At 37.7% G+C, this 22,234-nt stretch overlaps 1 protein-coding gene across 1 annotated transcript in view; it reads right to left on the bottom strand.

Moving 5' to 3' along the window:
* LOC137502380 (uncharacterized) overlaps nt 1-20,584 on the bottom strand; it is a 66,055-nt gene extending 45,471 nt beyond the window's left edge. Inside the window, exons 1-3 of the mRNA XM_068229431.1 lie at nt 20,447-20,584; nt 5,895-6,021; nt 2,449-2,544 (exon numbers count right to left, since the gene is read on the bottom strand). Coding sequence (XP_068085532.1) covers nt 2,449-2,544; nt 5,895-5,957 — 159 coding nt within the window. The 5' untranslated portion in view covers nt 5,958-6,021; nt 20,447-20,584. The remainder of the gene's footprint in view (nt 1-2,448; nt 2,545-5,894; nt 6,022-20,446) is intronic.
* Nucleotides 20,585-22,234: the final 1,650 nt, after the last annotated feature.

Below are 22,234 nucleotides of genomic sequence, written 5' to 3'. Positions count from 1 at the left end.
AGGTTTTCTGAAGTTCTGTAACAGCTTTCTGGGTAATATTGTGACAGATTCGACAGACCAGATGGCTCGAATATAAGAGGCTGAGTGGTATATCTTGGAGTTAGTGCTCTTTGCATTCATATGGATTTCACTGACTGACTTAGTACTCTTCTAATTATTTGTTAGGTCATAATTTAGCCATAAGACTTCACACTGGTGTCAGCAGTTTAGTAATGAACCTATTGGAGAAAGAAATAAAGAAGGAAAGAAAGAAAGAAAGAAGGAAAGAAAGGAAAAAGAAAGATATAGAAACTTGCCTCGTGAATTTACGATAAACATGAAGACTCTCACCGGGTATTCCAACTTAACAAATGACTAGTGATATGATTGAATTGCGTGCTGGAAAGGCAATGTGTATTCCAATAATAATAATAATAATAATAATAATAATAATAATAATAAACCCTAGATAAAGTAATCCGTGAATTTGGAGTTAAAACTAAATTGGCAAACCTAATTCGTGAAACACTTACAGACACTATCTCGAAAGTAAAATTTATGGGTGAAATATCTCAACCTTTCAAAATAAATACAGGTGTCAGGCAGAGCGATGGTCTATCTCCACTCCTTTTCAATTGTGCCATGGAGAAAATTGTAAGAATTTGGAATGAAAAACTGAAAGAATCCAAAATATTGCTACTCATGCTGGGGAGGAAGAACAAAGGTGTTGCAGTAAATTGCCTAGCATTTGCAGATGACTTTGCCATACTTTCAGAAAGCCTTACAGATGCAGCAATGCAAGTCAATCTCCTTGAAAAGACAGCCAACATGACAGGCTTGAGAATCTCTGCCGAGAAAACAAAATTTTTGACGAATATAAAAATTGCCCCTAAGTTTTTAGTAACGGATATTGGTCAAATAGAAAGGGTAAAGAAATTCAAATATTTGGGTGAGACAATTCAAGAAAATGGTTTAGAAAAATCTGCTATAGAGGAGAGGATACAAAAGATGGAAAGAGAGTATGGTATAACCAAGAATACTTACAACAAAAAGTGCTTATCAAAAAAACTTAAAATAAAGCACTACAACACAATAGTGAAACCAGAAACCATTTCAGCCCACACCTTCTTTCAATGAACTACAAGTTTGATAAATTAGAAATATTAGAAGAAGGAAAATATTAGGTCCTCTAAGAATTGCAGAGCTTTGGAAATGACGAAGCAACAAAGAAATTTACCAGGACGTAGAAAACATATCAGAAACAATAAGAAAAAGGGGATTGCTATTTCTTGGACACATATACAGGATGGATGACAAGAGACAAACTAAACAAATCTTCAAGTACCTTTGGGAAAAGAAATCAACTACCGTCTGGATTCAAGAAGTCAAGAAAGACCTGGAAAGGAACAACATACGAGAAGAAGAATTATTGGAAAGAAAGATTTTTAGGAAGAAAGTCTTACAAATGGAAGGATTCCAAGCGTGGAAGGAAAAGAAAACAGGCACAAAGTGGACTGAAGACATGAAAAAGAAGCACAGTGAAACGATGAAAGAATACTGGAAGAAAAGGAAAGAACAACTAAGGAGGAAGAATTGAAATTGTAACATGGTCCTCAGAAGGCCGAAACGCAAGAATAATAATAATAATAATAATAATAATATTAACAATAATATTTCTGATTATTTACTTGCAAGTAAAACAAATATGGGATAATATTGAGTGGTACATTTGGAAGGCCACCAATTGTAACTTTTGGAGCATGTGCTCTTGAAAATTGTGTCTTGGGAGATATCTCTCCTTAGCTAACTAAACGCAACATTTGCGATATTGTAATCTTGTAAATTTGAAACTTGAAGCTCAAAAAACTTGTAAATTACCTATCCTTAGGTTTTCTATTTTTGGTTTAAAAATTGCTATATTACCTAAAATTTCGTTATTTCACAAGTGAAGAATTTTGTTTGTTAACATTTAATTTTCTGAAAAGAAATATAATCATTATTACAAAGTTTTAAATTTATCGTTGACTTTCACAGACAGAACCATTCCAGCCCACACCTTCTTTTACATCTGTCTGTTCCATGGAAAATCCATAACAAATATAATCAATAAGATTACAAAGGTGTTTCATTAGGAAACAACTAGTAAAATACCCTGTAATATGTATCTTAGAGCTACATTGCATTAGAAAATATTTACAAAGTCAAAAGTATTAGTAGGAATGATAAGAGCTCCCAAATGAGGTGTTTGGAGCAATCCTAACTGCTGCACAATTCATATCGCAAGATCGAGAAACAACTTGACGGAAAAATGAACATTAGGTAAGTAAAGAATCTCATTTAAAAAAATTTGTTTTCCATAGTACCAACAATAGCGTGCACTGACATAAAGGGTCAAACACTGACATCTGTTGAGCCATTTTCTAACCATTTTTATTACCTGACGAGGGCTTATCAAATTATGTACATTACCTCAAGAGACTTTTCCTGTGTTGACCTTGGCTCTGTTAACTCTGATTTAATTTCGGCTTTCAGAGTTATCACTTCTGATACATATTCAGTATTTTCCTGAGGAAAATAAGATATATTAGGTACGATCATAACACATAGCTACAAAAATAGTCACAAACAAATGAGCATGTTAATACATTAAATGCCAGTATTACAGTTACTTTCCAAATTTCACTAATATTTAAGGAAGATTACTGCAAGCAGAGGATTATTATAACCAAAGGCTGCACTGAGAATGTTACTATTCTTCCTCACTCCTTATGTGAGATAATGAATGAGACTGAGAACAAAATATAAAATGAGAAATATTTTTTAGCCATACCAGAAGATATACTACCAGGGATGGAATTGTTGCCTTCTGACACAGAATTTGGAAGGAAGCAGCCACAGGCATAAACACTAAATTATATGAACAGTTTTCATATGTACAATCATACCAATCAAATCTTAACAGTTGTTTGAATCAATTACAAGTGTCACAACTGTTCTAAATCATTTTTTTGTTCTCAATTAGAGTTTGTTAACAGACAAATTAAAATACCTTAAAATATTGGAATCACATTCTCTACTCTGGTTTTGCCGAGCTCACAGGGGCTACATAAAGCATTAGGACAGCTCTGTTTCAAACAGAATATTTAAATGCTTCCAAGTGTAAAATAAAAAAATAGACATGAAAGAAGAAGGCTTATCACAGTCATATAGCAGCAAAAGATGTAATGTAGCCCAAACTCAAAGCAACCACAAATGAAATATTTTACTACTACAATCATGTTATGTAGCGTTCTGTGAAGAACTGTGGGGATTAGGACACTGTCAGTGGAGAGTCAGCAGTGTTGGAGTGTATATCTTCAGTTTCAGAAGATCTTGGTACTACGAGACCTTTAAATTTCTCACTTGGATTCATAAAACCTTGTCAGAACTAAAGGGGAGGGACTGTGATCAAAAGCTTATGTTCTAATATAAGTTAACCTATTAATAAAAGTAAATTAAGGTATAAAGTTCTAGAATATACTGAATTGACCCATTCAATATAGAACCAAATTAACCCATTCAATATAGAAGAGAACAGTAACTGAACTAAGGAATGGATGAAAAGGATACATAAAAAAGGAGAGGGAAATAATGACAAAGAGGAGAGAAAAGCTTGTTTAATGTGCCTTAAGTTGTCAAACTGTCAGAGCCGACTAAGAAGGGGCATATTAAAGAAAATATTCTCAGAATCATGTATTGTAAAGCCCTTAGACAAGGTTCTCTATATACTGTAACATAGAGCCTGACCTGTATTCGTGAAACAAAATGAGCTAAACAGTATTCTCTTTTTCTTAATGGATTCAATGTCTGAACAAAATAATTATTTTGAGAGAACGTACATTCAGATTTTGAGCTATATTATATCTTGGACGCCATAGGCAAATCTGCTCTTTCCTTAACACACATTGTTCCAACACACTGGGGATGTGAGGGTAACCCAGAGTAATCACACCAGTATTGACATTTTGTTTAACAGACTGGAGTATCCAGTCTCAAAAACACTGATGAAAGATTTGTTATTTAACTTCTTCTACAGTAATTACAATAGCATTAATAATTTTTAACTTGTGGTTCCAATGTTGGTGGAGTAGTGTTGGAAGATATTAGTTTCAAAAAAGTTCAATGGGCCAACCATCCTCTAGTATAATCAAAAGAAAAAAAATTGAAGAGGTGCAACCCCTAAACCAAATTAATTTAGATACTGACATTAAAACGTACAGACTAATTCAACCCCAACCTTAACATACTCACTAACAGTTTCTGTTATTGGCAAACATTTCTTTAACATAATTCTCATATCTGTACAAGTTTGAAGCAGTAGCATTATAAGAAATATTAAACCTAGAGTTCTTGATCAGGAGTGCACTCATATGCCAAGTTCAAATCTGACATAACAAGAAATACCAAAGGTAGAGATCTTGAACAACAGTACACTCACATCTTGGATATGTTCAGACAACATTCTCTTCTGTAGTGCCTGTAACTCAGAACTCAAAAATCACATATTTATTCTGAGAATAGCATTCATTAATTGCAGAATTTTAGCTTTAAGTAACTACTGGGCTATATCTCATCTATAAATTAGCACTTCACAGTGCTTGCAATATATTTTATCACTGTCAGGTCACAGTTATTCATTGAACATCCCACTTTAAACTGTCAAGGTTTTCAAAGACCCTGAAGTGCCAGAGTGATGTGCACGAATACATTTTCATGCCAGTAAAACTACAGACATATGCTGGAGTAATTCAGCTTCTTCAAATACCGCTAGACCGAACCCGAATCACACTCGCAGACATAAAATTAGCATGTCATCAGTTTACCCCCTGAGCTATCAGGTGAAGAGCCATTGAACTGAAAGCCACACACACAGAAGATGTCAATGGACTGTGATTAGAGCAGCAACAGACAGAGCAAGGAAAAATGATGAAAATATCTTGCATCTTCTCCAAAATTTTCCACTGCATCTCCACATTCATTAGGGTGTTTGCTTTTGACTCTACTCGAAGTAAACTTCCAAGGCAGAATTTTACTAAGTGCCCACCCAACATTCATGTCACTGTAAAGAAGTTTAAATGATAAAGGTCTGACCTGGAATTTCTTTTGGAGGAAAAAATATGTTCTCCATGAGAGCAAGTGGCCTACTGACCATAACCTAATTCAATCTAGCACCCACAATTTTCAATTACGTCAGCAACTACTAGCACTGCAGTAGGCTGATATGATAGGAAATGATGTCAATTCCACAGAGATTCCATTACAGACAATGCAGAATAAGGAAATGACATCACACCCTCCAGAAATCCATTTCAAACACCAACAGAGGTAATCAATTAAGAACAGTCAGTCATATAGTATTTAACACTTGAAATGCCCTGAAGCCTCAAACTTGAGACACTGCTAATCACAAATTTGTCACTAGGTGGACCTAACCAAGGCTCCTTCAACTTCAAGCCTGAAACATTCATTCAACTTCATTCCTCTATCAAACATAGAATGCACTGCCATCTCCCTAGTAAATGCTAGAGGCCAACTGTCCACTCGGTGGCCCTTATCTGTTGGCTTATACCACCAGAACACCTTTCCTTGCCCTATGTATGTGGTTTCTGTCACGTTTGACCCATATGTGTGCATCAATAGTTTGGTTTGTAGTTCCTAAGGGTTGGCAGCTTATTGTAGCATGCTGTGGTGTATTCCCAGACAAGCAAAAAAAAAAAAAAAAAACAGTCATACAACGCATAGATGCTCATGCAGCAAATGGTGACTGCTGGTGTTATTATTGAGGAAGCACATAGTAAATTATGCCCCTGCCAAACTTATTCAGCTACTAAGGGCTAATTAATGACCTCTGTACAGGTATCTGGAATGAGACTTACAAGTGATGCAGTTGTTCCTTCAAGCCAGGCTGGTTCCTCTTTGATCTTTACCTCCATGTTCATTTCACACTGCAACTGAAGTAGTCAGAAGGTACTGGGATTGTTGATTACTTCCAATGACCTTACACTGAAACATAAGCCAGAAAAGTATATTATCTTCTTGCTGTCATTGCTATTTGTCAACATACAAAACAACAAGCTTCTAATTTTATATGACCATCAATATTATGATCATACTGAAAACACTTGAAATTTTACATGACGGTTGATATTGTGATCATATCTATAGGACCTCAAGTTTTCTATGCCTGATACTACGATCATAGCTAAAGACCTCCAGTTTTACATGACACCTTATATCGTACTATTATATAACATACAGTTTTATACAGAACTGAAACCGCAACAAGAAGACCATTCTTGTTAAAATGTGCATCGCTTGTGAACCAAAAGCACAAAACTTCTTGAAAATTCAACGACTATTTTGTTTGCATATCACTCTGAACACCCTGGTCCATATCTTGGAATCTTCCTACCATTTTTATCCTTCCCAATTAGCTTCAAAACTAACTGCACAAGTTCACAGTGCTTTGAGATCTGTTCTATCGAAATCTTCCTTCTCAGGATCAAATTCGCTCAAAACATTCTCCTCTCATCAAGCTGATTCACTATCTCTTTATTTGAGATATGTTCTATCCATCTGATCTTCAACAACTTCTGATAAAACAGCATTTCAAAGGCTTCAACTCTGTTTTTCTCAGCACTGGTTATTATCTATGTTTTACTTCCATATTATGTCGTACTCCATAGTTAGTGTAAATATAATTTTTCATTTTTTTAATCTGCTGAACCTAAAGGATATGATGGAGAACAGATGGGAGTTTAGGCAGGATTCAGTGATGAGATACATCAATTTTCAGAAGGCATATGTCAGTTTACCACAGCAAGTAGTCTTGGATGCATTGATAAAAAACAAGTCAGGGAGAGGAGAAGAACCAGTTGTGTGTTTGAGTCATCAGTCTTGGTTTGATGCAGTGCTCCATGCCACCCTATCCTGTGCTAACCTTTTCATTTCTACGTAACTATTGCATCCTACATCTGCTCTAATCTGCCTGTCATATTCATACCTTGGTCTACTTCTACCGTTCATACCACCTACACTTCCTTCAAAAACCAACTGAACAAGTCCTGAGTGTCTTAAGACATGTCCTATCATTCTCTCTCTTCTTCTCGTAAAATTTAGCCAAATCGATCTCCTCTCGCCAATTCGATTCGGTATCTCTTCATTCGTGATCCGATCTATCCATTTCATCTTCAGCATTCTTCTGTAACACCACATTTCAAAAGCTTTTATTCTCTTTCTTTCTGAGCTAGTTATCGTCCATGTTTCACTTCCATACAATGCCACGCTCCACACGAAAGTCTTCAATAACATCTTTCTAATTCCTATATCAATGTTTGAAGTGAGCAATTTACTTTTCTTAAGAAGGCTCTTTCTTGCTTGTGCTAATCTGCATTTTATTTCCTCATTACTTCTGCCATCGTTAGTTATTTTACTACCCAAGTAAGAATATTCATTTACTTCCTTTTAGACTTCCCTTCCTAATTTAATATCACCTGCATCACCTGCCTTCGTTCGACTGCACTCCGTTACTTTTCTTTCGGACTTATTTATTTTCATCTTGTACTCCTTACCCCAGACTTTGTCCATACCATTCAGCAGCTTCTCAAGATCTTCTGCAGTCTCAGATAAAATAACAATATCATCGGCAAATCTCAAGGTTTTGATTTCCTCTCCTTGGATTGAGATTCCCTTTTAAAATTCCTCTTTGATTTCCTTTACTGCCTCTTCTATGTAAACACTGAAAAAGAAGGGGACAAACTGCAGCCTTGCACACTCCTTTCTGGATTGCTGCTTCTTTTTCAAAGCCCTCGATTCTTATTACTGCAGACTGATTTTTATACAGATTGCAGATAATTCTTCGTTCCCGGTATCTGATCCCAATCACCTTCAGAATCTTAAGTAGCTTGGTCCAATCAACATTATCGAAGGCCTTTTCTAGATATACAAATGACATGTACGTGGGCTTGTCCTCCTTGATTTGATCCTCTGAGATCAGACGTAAAGTCAGGATTGCTTCACGTGTTCCTACATTTCTTCTGAAGCCAAATTGATCTCCTCCCAACTCAGCTTCAACTTTTCTATTCTTCAGTAAATAATACGTGTTAAAATTTTGCAGGCATGAGATACTAAACTGATGCTGCGGTAGTTTTCACACCTGTCAGCACCGGCTTTCTTGGGAATAGGTATAACAACATTCTGACGAAACTCGGATGGGACTTCTCCTGTCTCATACATCTTACACACTAAATGGAATAACCTTGTCATGCTGGTTTCTCCTAAGTCAGTCAGTAATTCAGAGGGAACAATTCCAGGTGCCTTGTTCATGTTTAGATCGCTAACAGCTCTGTCAAACTCTAACCTCAAAATTGGATCTCCCATTTCATCAGCATCAACAGCCTCTTCTTGTTCCAGAACCAAATTATCTACTTGTTTACCTTGATATAACTCTTGGATATGTTCCTGCCATCTTTCTGCTTTGTCTTCTTTCCTTAGAAGTGGCTTTCCACCTGAGCTCTTAATATTCACACACCTAGATTTCCTTTCTCCAAAGGTTTCCTTGATTTTCCTGTATGCAGCATCTACCTTCCCTAGAACCATACAACCTTCGACATCCTTGCACTTTTCCTTCAGCCATTTTTCCTTAGCTACCTTGCACTTTCTATCCACTCCATTCTTTAATCGCCTGTATTCTTTCCTGCCCTCTTCATTTCCAGCATTCTTGTATTTTCTTCGTTCATCAATCAGGTCTAGTATCTCCTGAGTTATCTACTGATTCTTAGTTGATCTTTTCTTCCTTCCTAACATTTCTTCAGCAGCCCTACTGACTTCATTTTTCATGACTATCCAAGCTTCTTTATTGTGTTTCCTTCAGACTCTTAATTTAGTCCTTGTGCAACATGTTCCTTGAAACAATCCCTCACACTCTTTTTTTCTACTTGTCTAAATCCCATCTTTTTGCATTCTTTCCTTTCTTCAATTTCTTCAGCTTCAGATGGCATTTCATGACCAACAAGTTGTGGTCAGAGTTCACGTCTGCTCCTGGGAATGTTTTGCAATCCAACACCTGGTTTCTGAATCTCTGCCTAATCATAATTAAGTCTATTTGATACCTTCCAGTGTCTCCAGGTCTCGTCCACGTATACAGCCGTCGTTCGTGGTGTTTGAACCAAGTATTGGCAAGGACTAAATTATGATAAGTGCAGAATTCAACCAGCCGACTTCCTCTTTCGTTCCTTTGTCCCAATCCGAATTTTTCTACTGTATTACCTCCTCTTCCTTGGCCTACCACTGCATTCCAGTCTCCCATCACAATTAGATTATCGTTACCTTTTACATATTGTATTAAATCTTCTATCTCTTCATATATTCTTTCGACTTCCTCATCATCCGCTGAGCTAGTACGCATATAAACCTGCACTATTGTGGTGGGCATTGATTTGGTGTCTATCTTGACGACAATAATTCTTTCACTATGCTGGTCGTAGTAGCTTACCCGCTGCCATATTTTCTTATTCATTTTAAACCAGCTCCTGCATTTCCCCTGTTTGATTTTGTGTTGATAATTCGGTAGTCGCCTGACTAAAAGTCGTGCTCTTTCTGCCAACGTACTTCTCTAATCTACCACAACGATTCAAACTTCTAACATTCCACGCTCCGACTCGCAGAATGTCAGTATCCACCTTCCTGATGATCGCCCCCTCTCGTGTAGTCCCCACCCGGAGATCCGAATGGGGGACTAGTTTACCTCCGGAATATTTTACCCGAGAGGAAGCCATCATCAGTACATCATTCATACAGAGAGAGCTGCATATCCTCAGGAGTTAGTTACGGCTGTAGTTTCCCGTTGCTTTCAGCCGTGTAGCAGTATCAACACAGCTAAGCCATGTTGAGTATTATTATACGGCCATATCAGTCAATCATCTAAACTGCCGCCCTTTCAACTTCCGAAAGGCTACTACCCCCGTTTCGATGAACCATTCCTTAGTCTGGTCTCTCAACAGATACCCATCCGATATGGTGGCACCTGCGGCTCGTCTACCTGCATCATTGGGACACGCAAGCCTCCCCACCGCGGCAGGGTCACATGGTTCACAGGGGAGAAAGAACCAGTTATAAAAGCCATAAATGGAAAGTAAGTAGTATGAAGACTATGATAGGACAAACAAACTGGTTCAAAGTAGAAACAGGACTTAAACAAGTATGTGTATTATTATCCCCTCTCCTCTTCATTACAACCATGGATGAAATCTACAAAAGTATACAACAAGAAAGGGGAAGCAAGGAGGCAAAGGCCTTGCTTTTTGCAGATGACACAGTAATATGGGGAGAAGATGAAATGGAAGTACAAGAACAAGATACTGTATGGAATCAGGAGATAGAGGAATATGGAATGAAAACAAGCGTGGAAAAGTGTACAATAGTAGTGGTGACAAGAAATAGAGAAGGAAGGGGGAATATTGAAGGAAATTGAAGACCATTAGGAGTTGTGGAAAGCTTCAGTATTTAGCGAGAATAACTGCAGAAGATGGGAAAATAAATTTAGAAATTAGAAAGAGAATTGAACAAGCCAATGGGTTTTGCCAATGCGTGAGAAGTATAGTCTGTAACTGGGACGCCCCAAAAGAATGCAAGAAAATTGTGCATCCAATGTATTACACACCAATTTTGACATATCCTTCAGGGACATGGACAACAAAAAAACATGATGAAAGCAGAATGCAAGATGCCAAGATGAAATTTCACAGAGAAGTAATAGGGAGGGCATGAAGGGCTAAAATCAGAAACATAGAAATCCGGGAGTGAATTGGATTCCCTGAGCTGGAAGGCAAGATAGAGGCCAGTAAGGGGAAATGGTATGGACACATGATGAGAATGGAAGAGGACAGACTTCCAATGTATTTACAGAGAAAGTCATAAGAGAAAAACATCAGGGAATGCCCAGAAAGGGGTGAATGTATATAAGGAAAGAAAGTACAGAGAAGAGTGGAGTAAAAGTAGAAAAAATATTCGAGGAAGGGAGTGGTGGATAGAGAAATGCTGAAGAGCATTGTGCCCCCATGTTCGAAAAGGGCAAGCAGATAATTTCCCAGCGGCTCAATTTCTTCTCAGGGTATCCATTTCTCAAGCAAAATCTGAAGATTTTACACTAGGTCATGCTTAACGTGAGTTCGAAGAGAATGCCGGTCCACTGAGGATGTAATACCAAATAATTAATTCACCTGACTAAAGTACCAACGATGTAAGTCCATGATAAATTCCAATCAGGCATCAACGCAGTCAATTACGTTCTTAGCTTACCAACTAGCTTATCAACTACGTAAAAGGGAAAGAATTCATAACACAAAAATTCTAGAAAACATAATAATAATATTTATTTGAATAAAAGATTGCCCTAGGAAAAAGTAATACGATTTAGGGTAGTATTTGCTTTGCTACTATGTACAAATAATAATTCAGAGTCACCGGTGGCTCGTAGAAAAGAAAAAATGCAATGTTAAGCTATTTACAACAATTCCGAAATGAAGTAAAAAATGGATATTACTATTTACAATTAATCACTGGACATCCACATTCTTTACTGAAAACAAGTCATTAAGTTGACGCATATATCGTTATGATGTTTAGATTGCTCATTATCATCAAAATCAGGCTAATTAGATTTGAATAAAATGTATGGTTTAGCAGAATGAAACGTAAAATAAACAAATAGATCTGAGTTTGAATATGAATATAAATATAAATCTGATCATAAATCTGAACATAAATTTGAACATAAATCTGAACTCATTTAATTTGCTTTCTTCTTAGATGTGCTTCGGTAACGACTTACGGGCTAAGGCATATTTCCCTAATGCCTGTTAAATCTAGCTCCTAGCCTACCATTTCCCTATCCATTATTCTCATAAAGAATGTAAATTCAAATAAACTCTGTGTCAGAATAAATAAGTTATCTATCTAGCTTTCCACATAATTTTTGATTCACATACACATCTATTTCAGGCTCTATGGGCTCTCCCTTCTTCATATTCCATAATATTTCTCTTCTTCGCAAGTTACTCAATTCATTTGGGCAGTTAGAATATAAATACTACGCGTTTATGCTCGGAAATATATTACCGCAATTATGAATATCATATTTGCATTTGGCCATGAACACCGTTATAAATAAATCATAATATTCTTGTACTTGAAATACAGCATCTACTATTGTCATATAATTCCATCAAAATCTCAATTCTACTTCAATGTATATCACTCATACCTTAGTTTAGGTCATTCCCGCGGTGTGCTCAGTTTCACGTATATGTATCATTTCACTCAAATCCTTACCTCTTATAAATGTGACATGGCATTTCCTTAGATACAGGCAATCCTTGCCTTCTCCGTAACACATAATTAAACATCCGTATTTGATTATACATTGACTTATCTCGCCGAGTTACCAATACTGTAACATGATTTCAACATTCAACTAACAACTTCATTATCATAACCTCCACTACAACATGTCGCGATCACTCTTATATTACCATGCCAAATATGTCACAATTGCCTTTCTTGTAAACACATCTCAATAACGTTATATATCATAACCACAAACTGAGTTCAATACTCTTATGTCGCGGAGCAAAGAGTACGTAATTCTACACATTCATCTCAGACGCGCGGACCAAACATGACGTAAACATTTAGTATAACCAATACGAGATTTATCGAAATTCCACAATGTGTTAAATCATTGCTATCAGCTGTTGTAAAAGACACTTCCTTCAAATTCTCGTAACTCACTAGTTATTCTGACCAAAAATACGGTGGCATATATGTAATGTACTAGAATCTTATTCTACACTGCTTGGTCGTATTACTATAGACTTAAATATCTCACACTTCACTTCCATTATTCACTTGCACTCTTAATTAAATGGTTTTTATCACCAACTTATCAGCACATACCACAAGTAAATGTATACGCGAATCAAAAACTACGTAATTAAAAATGTAAAGACTTAGCTCGCTAGTCGTTACATCTGGTCCAGTTGTTCCTCCTCCACTCGGATGTCGTTAGCTCTGCGGTCAGGATGTGGGTTGGTCATCTGGTTGGCCGTTGCCTTCCTCATCATGGGTTGGTCATCTGGTTGGCCGTTGCCTTCCTCATCATGGGTTGGTCATCTGGTTGGCCGTCGCCTTCCTCATCATGGGCTGGTCATCTGGTTAGCCGTTGCCTTCCTCATCTTGGGTTGGTCATCTGGTTAGCCGTTGCCTTCCTCATCATGGGTTGTCATCTGGTTGGCCGTTGCCTTCAGCATTATGGGTTGGTCATCTGGTTGGGATGTACCGCTCCCCGGTTTGGGCCATCATGCATGTTTAGCAGGCACACATCGTATTACTTCTGCTGGCAACAAAAATATACATTTCGGAGCAGAAAATTGTCATAATATAATCCATCTGACAATAATAATTCCCCAGTTGTTATTCCTTTTTCTTGCTCTCTGAGATATAACTTTGATCTCGTCGGGATTAAGTTCTCCGTATATACATATATATCTATATCGGCTCTTTCTGGGGAAATCTCTAAAATTTATTCTTCATCTTTCTTGAATTAGACCAAGGTGGTCTTCTTGCCGTGTGAAAGTATTTCTCTTGGGTTTCAATTGGTCGCACCTTACAGAATGCGACGCGATTGCTCTTGGGATCCTTCTAGGCGTATATCACCGTATCTTGGTTATTTTTTATTTATATTTCAATTAACTCTGGTTCGTCGGCCGGTGAATTATACTATTTGTTTTACAACTACGATCCCTTTTCTTCAAGAATCTCTTCTAAATTCTTCTATCTTCTTTCAGTATATAGCTCGTTTACCGGTTACGTCCTCACTCTTGCGATGCAGATTTTTAAATGAAGTTTTTTTTAACAATCCCTTCGCTTCTATTTTTTTGTAAAACAATTCACTTGACTCTCTACTGTCCCGTAGTGCCTTCAATATTTGTCCGTTCCAGACATGCAAGGCCTTCTATAATATCGCACTACATATGTATTCCTTGTATCTCATAGATCGGATGGGACATACCTTCCTTCGGCGCCATTTTGAAAGCTGTCTACGAGATGTAAACGGGCACAGCATACTTGCCAACTTTCAAAAAGAGATATCCGGAAAATACTTGAGCGGCAATTCTTTAACACGCGCATGCGTAACAATGCTGTGACATATTGAAAAAGGACGGCAAGGAGGGGGAGAGATTATAAACAATACACAACACAATCGAACCTCGATTCATCGTTCTCGGAACTCTCGTTTTTCCGTATTCATCGTTGAATTTATTCGGTCCCAAAAATGTTCCATATAAACCAATGTTAAATTTCCCCGCATCTATCGTTTCTCGAACTATCGTTTTATCTCATTGATCGTCGAAAAAAAATATTTGTCCTCGGTCAAAATTTTCCTGCATTGATCGATCGTACGTAAGAAAAATATACGCAAACGCTTTTTTGAATTTAGGGGGACTGCCATCTATTGGCACAGGCCAGAGTAAATTGTAGCTTTCACCGATGTCCCAGTCGCATCCATGGCTGTGACAATATGGAAGCTGCTGGGGTATGGGTGCTGTCGAGAAATGATATTCAGAGCACGACTAGTGCATCTGAGTGTTATGAAAGGTGCTGCTCATAGGGTCAGTCGTTCTGTAATAGCACTTTCTGACCCAGCGAGGAAAGCAATGGCAAACTACTCCACTCCTCACCTTGCCTAGTACGCCTCATTTTGGTGCTGCCATTGGTTTTTGCGGTTTCCTTATAACTGCATAACATTTGGTGGTGCTATTTGAGTATCCAAGCAGCCTCTGGGCTGATGACCTGACAGACAGACAGTTCAACACTCTTAGCATATAGTAGCAGTAACCTGTTACGCGATAATGTACGTGCGATTCGGAATTGGTAGTCTTGAACAAGGGTATTGTAGGCCGGAGTGCGGTGCGCAGGTCATTCACGAGCAACCTCACTACGAGACTCCTGGTACCAACGCTTCTCCTCTGCCCACTAATCGCCCCCTAGAAGTATTCTTGTTTACAAGAATTAAAACGTAGACAACGTAAAACTCAAATATGTCACGATTTTCTCTGTTGGTATAGGCTGGCTAGGGCTGCAAACGTCGTCTAAAAAAAGAGAAAACCGCGCAGTGCGCCAGATACGTTTTAATTAGTCACAGGGTGATTAATCGCATCGTATCTTGTGGAGTATGTGGAATTCTAGAGGCCTGATGAGCGCTTTGTTGCCCTCTGCCCAACAGTTTTGAAAACCCGACCTAACCAAGCCAAACCAATAATCTTTTATCTTGTAAGTAGTTCCTAAGTAGGCAGCTTCGCACAAGCCGCTCTGACATCATTCGTGATGAGTCGCGTTGAATTTCTAACATCTGTGCAATCGTCTGAGCTGAGCTGCGGGAGCCGCGCCGTGTTGGGTATCCAACCTATGGTTCGGAAAGGGTCTACGGAATCTTTTCCTAAATGTAGGTTATCCACGCGTATCTTTAATTTGCAATAAGAGAACTGAACTTAAAGGTTTTCCATTATTACGAAATGTTTAAGGAAATGGGAAACGAAACGGCGCAAAAGTCACCCTTTTTATTTTCATCTCGTAGGCTTATATCATGGCTGCAATATTTTCATACCGGTATGAGCTAAATGGTTAGCACGTGTTGGTCTTTGGTTGAAGGGGTCTGGATTGGTTCGAGGATTTTAATTTTCCTCGGTTAATTCCAACGGTTCGGGGGTTGTCTCTTTGCCGAATGAAACATTAGAATTCATCTTAGGTAGGGCCACATTTTCATATGCGCGTAGATCGCCCATCGCGCGACAACTCGAAAGACCTGTACCCGGCTCCGGAGGCCACGCGCCTTTATTGTTGTTGTTTTAATAATAATAATAATAATAATAATAATATATTTACATAACGAAAAATATCCCAATACAGTACCCATATTTTATTATTTTGCTTTCCCCCTATTTTTAAGTTGTCCGTATTTATAGTTTTCCCGCATCCGTCGTCATTTTCCCCCTGCACCCTGAAAAAAGATGCATCGAGTTTTTATTGTATGTTATAATCACCCCTGAAATTAAATACTTGCACATAATTACATCTTGGTGAGTGCTTATCTCTTTACACTGGGAACAATTTCCTTGATCGTATAAAAGAAGGAAATTAAGCAGAATATGCCTCCTGAAAAGTGTATTAATATCGTTTCTTAGTTGAACTCATTTCGAACATTAATATCTCGCTTACAAATTCGTCACACAATTCCACGAGTTTCAGAACTATTGTCGATGTCACACACGCACACAAACAAAGCCCTTCAGCTGCTACGAAGCACGACGCAGTTACTAAAGTTGTTTTTTATAAATTCACAGCCTGCTACTTTTCACGGATTTCTTTTCTCCAAAATAGTAGCCTGCTACTTGTTTGAGAACATCTCATTGAACGATGCAACAGTTGAGGTCGAACAGGTGACAAAAGCAAATACAGTAGACAATACGCGACACTTCCGGATTTAGCCTTATTAAAATGGGAGACAAGTTGCAAGTGGCGCGACCCGAAATTTCGCGCTAAATTCAAATATCAATTGAAATGTATATACAGAAATGGACAAATAAATTACGTCTAGAAAGAAAGTGTTACTAAGATACTAATTTCAAAGTTGCTAAAGCAATTCTGGATAAATGAATGAAGAATTATTTAACAGGCTATTATTTAAAAACTGAAATTAGACATATAATCAAGATGTGAAATGGACTGCTGTCAAAAGGGCTTGATCCTTCACTTATGCATTACTTTTTTTAGCTTTAGCATTCCTACCTGAACGTTTACAGCTAGATATGTCTTTTTTCCCATTTAAAAGCATTGTATCATCACATTAAAACACTTATCAAGAAAAATATCGGTACATTCCTTACAGACATGATTCAATGAATTTACATTTAAGAGCTGCACAATTTTCCTTTTAACCTGAAGCGTATTAACAGAAAGAAACTCTATAAATTTAGCTTCAAAAACATTCAAACTTTCCCTATAAGCAATACTTGCCATAATGCCATTACATTAGGGTAAGGCACATTTGCATCATCATCTTGTGTGAACAAAATATGTACATTTCTTAAATCACCCATATTTTCTTCAGTGCTTGACAACGCATTACTGTATTCCAAATGGTGTAACTTGGAATACAACCAGCCACACACATATGCGTATGTATTTTCTTGAATCAAATCAAACCCACAGATCACACTTACAACAACACATCGGTATTGAAGGTTAACTGCCAATTATACAAAAAAATATGCTTATTATATTATAAGCCAGTTAAAATGTGGGTCGCGCAGGTCAGAAGTTTAGGAAGTACTATAAAAATATATTTGTAACTGGAAGAATATATATTCATACAATCACATTTTTTACTTACATTTTCTTGTCATGAGGGAAACGGAAGAAAGACCGCGAATCATTCTGCACTACATAGTTATTGCAGCCAAACACAGCATGTATCTTCCCACTCATATTGAGAGGAGAAATAAAGGTATGACACACGCTATAATTTACTTATGCCAACTTAATGCAAACGCATAAATAACGTCAAAAACTTCACAAACAAATACACGTGCTCTTATGACAGAATCAGTAAACCTCAGGTCACTCCGCTAGATAGAGCCTTAATGGCTGTCCCTCGATATCTCGCGGAGTGTCGCGTATTGTCTCTGCTGTGTTTGAAAAAAGCACGGTGATAATCGATAATGTGATTTTCGATACATATACCGCTCGCATTTCAAACACTGCATCTTGTATTACCAGCTACTGTCAAAAATCAAACAAATCCGATTTGACCGCAGAAAACGAAACCAAGCGCGGATATTCAAAATCCGTACAATAACGTTGTTCATCCGTAAAACCGTAATACTCACTCAAAATCTGTACATTTGACGAAAAAACCGGAATACATGGCAGGTATGGAGGGGGTTCTTGATTCACTTTTCAACCCAGAAGACTGGAAATGGAAAACGAAGAAGAATCTGTTGAACTGAAGACAAAAATTTACACAATACTGCTATCAGCTTATTTCATCGAACAATGCCGCCAACCTTTACTTCAGTGCCTTTTCTTTATTTTTCTGTGCATGTCATGTCTAATGACACAACCGAGTGGTGTTCAACAGAGCGCCCCTTGAAGGGAGTTCTGTGTCAAACAATTGGTTTAAATGTTTAGCAGTTTTTATTGTTCCCCAGGTGGTAAGAATATTGTCTATATTGAATACCTCGAGTATTGTCTCAGTGAATTCATTTCAGCCAATAGCAGTGTTCGTTAGTCACCTTGTGATACTTTACTGTAAAAGTAAACTTAGTGCACTAACAATGAATACTACAATTTCTCCTACAGGTAATACAAGCTTCGTTCCTGTGGCTAATTGAGTCGACTCTTATGCATTGCCAGGGAACAGATTTCTATATAAACACATATCTATTCAGGAAACTATGCTCAATTATAATCTGTATATTTCAACGTAGGGGACAATACTTAAGTGTGCCGTGTTTACTTGTTCCGGCCATCACAGGTTATTCTATTAATATATTATTGGTTTTACTTTCAAGTAACTACCTTTTACAGTTTCCACAGCCAGAATTTATTCCTGAAGATTGTTCTTCCATTCCTGCTAACAGTTTAATTTTGCACTAGGCCTAACAAGTACAAGGGAAATGGAAGATTAGGTGTGCAGCGGCATTAATTAAGGTTAATTAATCATAAAATACGGAAACCACGGAAATGTTTTTCAGGGCTGCCGATCCTGGGATTCGACACCATGATAACTCACCGCCACTCGCCCCTGAAGATCTTTTACACACTAATAAATCAGAGAGTTACCTAAATCATCAAGAATAAATACCGGATATAGCTGCTGTGGGGTAATGATGTGATACAGAAGAATCTCCACAACAACACTGATATAACAAGATACAGATATCCCAAATGGAAAACTCTCAAGACTTCAAAACCTACTATCATATGTCAATCAATCAATCACTGCTGATCTGCATTTAGGGCAGTCGCCCAGGTGGCAGATTCCCTATCCGTTGTTTTCCTAGCGTTTTCTTAAATGATTACAAAGAAATTGGAAATTTGTTGGACATCTCCCTTGGTAAGATATTCCAATCCCTAACTCCCCTTCTTATAAACAAATATTTTCCCTATTTGTCCTCTTGAACTCCAACTTAATCTTCATATTTATTGAGATCTTTCCTACATTTAAAGACACCATCCAAACTTATTCGTCTACTGATGTCCTCCCACGCCATATCTCCACTGACAGCTCGGAACATACCACTTAGTCGAGCAGCTCATCTCCTTTCTCCCAATTCTTCCCAGCCCAAACTTTGCAACATTTTTGTAACGCTACTCTGTTGTCGGAAATCACCCAGAACAAGTCGAGCTGCTTTCCTTTGGATTTTTTCCAGTTCCTGAAGCAAGTAATCCTGGTAAGGGTCCCATACATTGGAACCATACTCTAGTTGGGGTCTCACCAGAGACAAATATGCTCTCTCCTTTACATCCTTACTGCAACCCGTAAATACTCTAATAACCATGTGCAGAGATCTGTACCCTTTATTTACAATCCCATTTATGTGATTACCCCAATGAAGATCTTTCCTTATATTAATACCTACGTATTTACAATGATCCCGAAAGGAAACTTTCACCCCATCAACGCAGTAATTAAAACTGAGAGGACTTTTCCTATCTGTGAAACTCACAACCCGACTTTTATCCCCGTTTATCATCATACCATTGCCTACTGTCCATCTCACAGCATTATAGAGGTCATTTTGCAATTGCTCACTATCTTGTAACTTATTTATTACTCTGTACAGAATAACATCATCTGCGAAAAGCCTTATCTCTGATTCCACTTCTTTACGCATATCATTGATATATATAAGAAAACATAAAGGTCCAATAATACTGCCTTGAGGAATTCCCCTCTTAATTTTTGCAGCATACAGTGTAAAGAACAACTCAACATTCACAGCGTCACTATCAATTGCACACTGAGGCAAATAACACAGCAAAACAATAATTAAAATTGTATGCTACATATTGTAATTTCTTTCTGAAATTATCATCCGCATTTTTTCATCTGCGTAGCTCTTCCGAAAAAAATCCTCATTCCACTAAATTTAGAAACGGTACTGGTATACGATATATTGTTATTATATACACACGACTTGCCGGCACTTGCAACGCAAAGGTTGGGAGTTTTCAAAAAGCAAGCTAGTTATATGCGTATATATTTTTTATGCTTCATTAAAAAATAAAATTTAAGAAAATTAAAAACATTAAATATTAACAATCTGTAGAAGCCTGAAACTGAGAACGATTAGTGTTAATTTCTTACCGTTCTCAAGTGAGATCTATAAATTTCGCAAAAGTAGTTAATTGAACTGGAAAATTACCGGCAATATGGTACAGATTGTGGACACATTGTAAAATGATAGAAATAACAATTCCTCATAGAAGAAAATCCGTAACTCACTCAACGGAATAAGCTGTAGAACTGGCTAACACGCTACTTGTATAACGACATACAGCCACTTCGACACAAAACCGTATTGTTTGAAAGTTGTTTAAACACTTCAACGAACACTTGAAGAACAAATTTGATTTGTAACAGTCAGTAGAACAGGCTGAATTTAGGAAAGGGTGTATTACTAGCGACAACTACAGAGCATACAACACTTGCTGAAAAGAGCACTGGCGGCACTGGGTGCAATGTCCCGCTATGTCTGGCTCAAAGGATGTATAGACATCGTACGCATGGCGATATTTTACCTGCTGGCGCTCCTAGCGGCAACTCGCACAGAGCATTCATGTGACGAGTATGTGTAGTGGCTTGTGCGGGAGAATCAAGTGTGACAGTGAAGGAAGCTATTTAAAGCTGAGATTTGTGTGGGCTTTCAGAATATTCATTGGGATAAGTCATATTTCAGTAATCACATATTCCAGGTGAAAGAAAAATTGGGAGAAGATATATCCAGCTTCTGTTTGAGAGAAACAAGCATTAATAACCGCCTTATTATTTTTGCAGCATAAATCACATGTATAAATAGACTATTAATTTCAAACATAACTTTATGATACAGTACATATTTTCCGTGTCCATCGCCGTTATAAATTATTTTTTCATTAATTAATGTTAGTCTTGTTTTAATATTTAACAGATCGACTGCAACAGGACTGAACAGGAACAGCCGAGTGTGAATAAAAAGCAGGCCTTTCCAAATTCTGTAAGCACATTGCTGCGCTTTGGATTTATATCAATACAGAAAGAGATTCTTCGAAGATTTTCTTTCTGCAATAATGGGAAAAACCTAAGAATGTTGCCGTGGAATATTCTAAAGGTGAACAATTAGGAGAAATGTTCCAGGACAGATTAAGTAAGCGGCCAGTTTGTAGCGTATTGGAAAGGGAGGGATTTGAAACATTCAGCGAAACTGAACTATATGAGAAAATTAAAATTATAGACTGTGCTTTTACAAGAATTTTGAAGGCCGCGTGTGAACGTGAATCCTTAATTATCTCCAATTTCATTGTTGATGATGCTGTAGAACAGAGCGAAACAAGACTTTTACTTCAGTGTCTTCAGGAATTAGACCTTCAAAACGTCAATAACCTCTTTAGATGCTATGGAATAAATTACTTTACCGGGCGAGTTGGCCGTGCGCGTAGAGGCGCGCGGCTGTGAGTTTGCATCCGGGAGATAGTAGGTTCGAATCCCACTATCGGCAGCTCTGAAAATGGTTTTCCGTGGTTTCCCATTTTCACACCAGGCAAATGCTGGGGCTGTACCTTAATTAAGGCCACAGCCGCTTCCTTCCAACTCCTAAGCCTTTCCTATCCCATCGTCGCTATAAGACCTATCTGTGTCGGTGCGTCGTAAAGCCCCTAGCAAAAAAAAATAATAAGTTACTTGCCAAGTGGCAAGATATCAATAGTGCCAAACAATTATTATGAGTGCACGTTGCCAAGTGACGTCCTGAATTTTTATTATGACAACGTAAAAGTCACAAAATCGTAGACGTATGCTATTGCGATTGAGACTAGGGCTCAGTCTAAAAATCCTGCGTGGTTCGATCAAAGAAAATTACACATATCTGCCAGCCAGAGTGTACACAAGATCATGACT

Source organism: Anabrus simplex, chromosome 10, assembly GCF_040414725.1.
Source record: "Anabrus simplex isolate iqAnaSimp1 chromosome 10, ASM4041472v1, whole genome shotgun sequence".
Classification (NCBI taxonomy): Eukaryota; Metazoa; Arthropoda; class Insecta; order Orthoptera; family Tettigoniidae; genus Anabrus; species Anabrus simplex.
The sequence above is the reverse complement of the archived record's forward strand: the minus strand, read 5'-3'. Positions and strand labels throughout refer to the sequence as shown.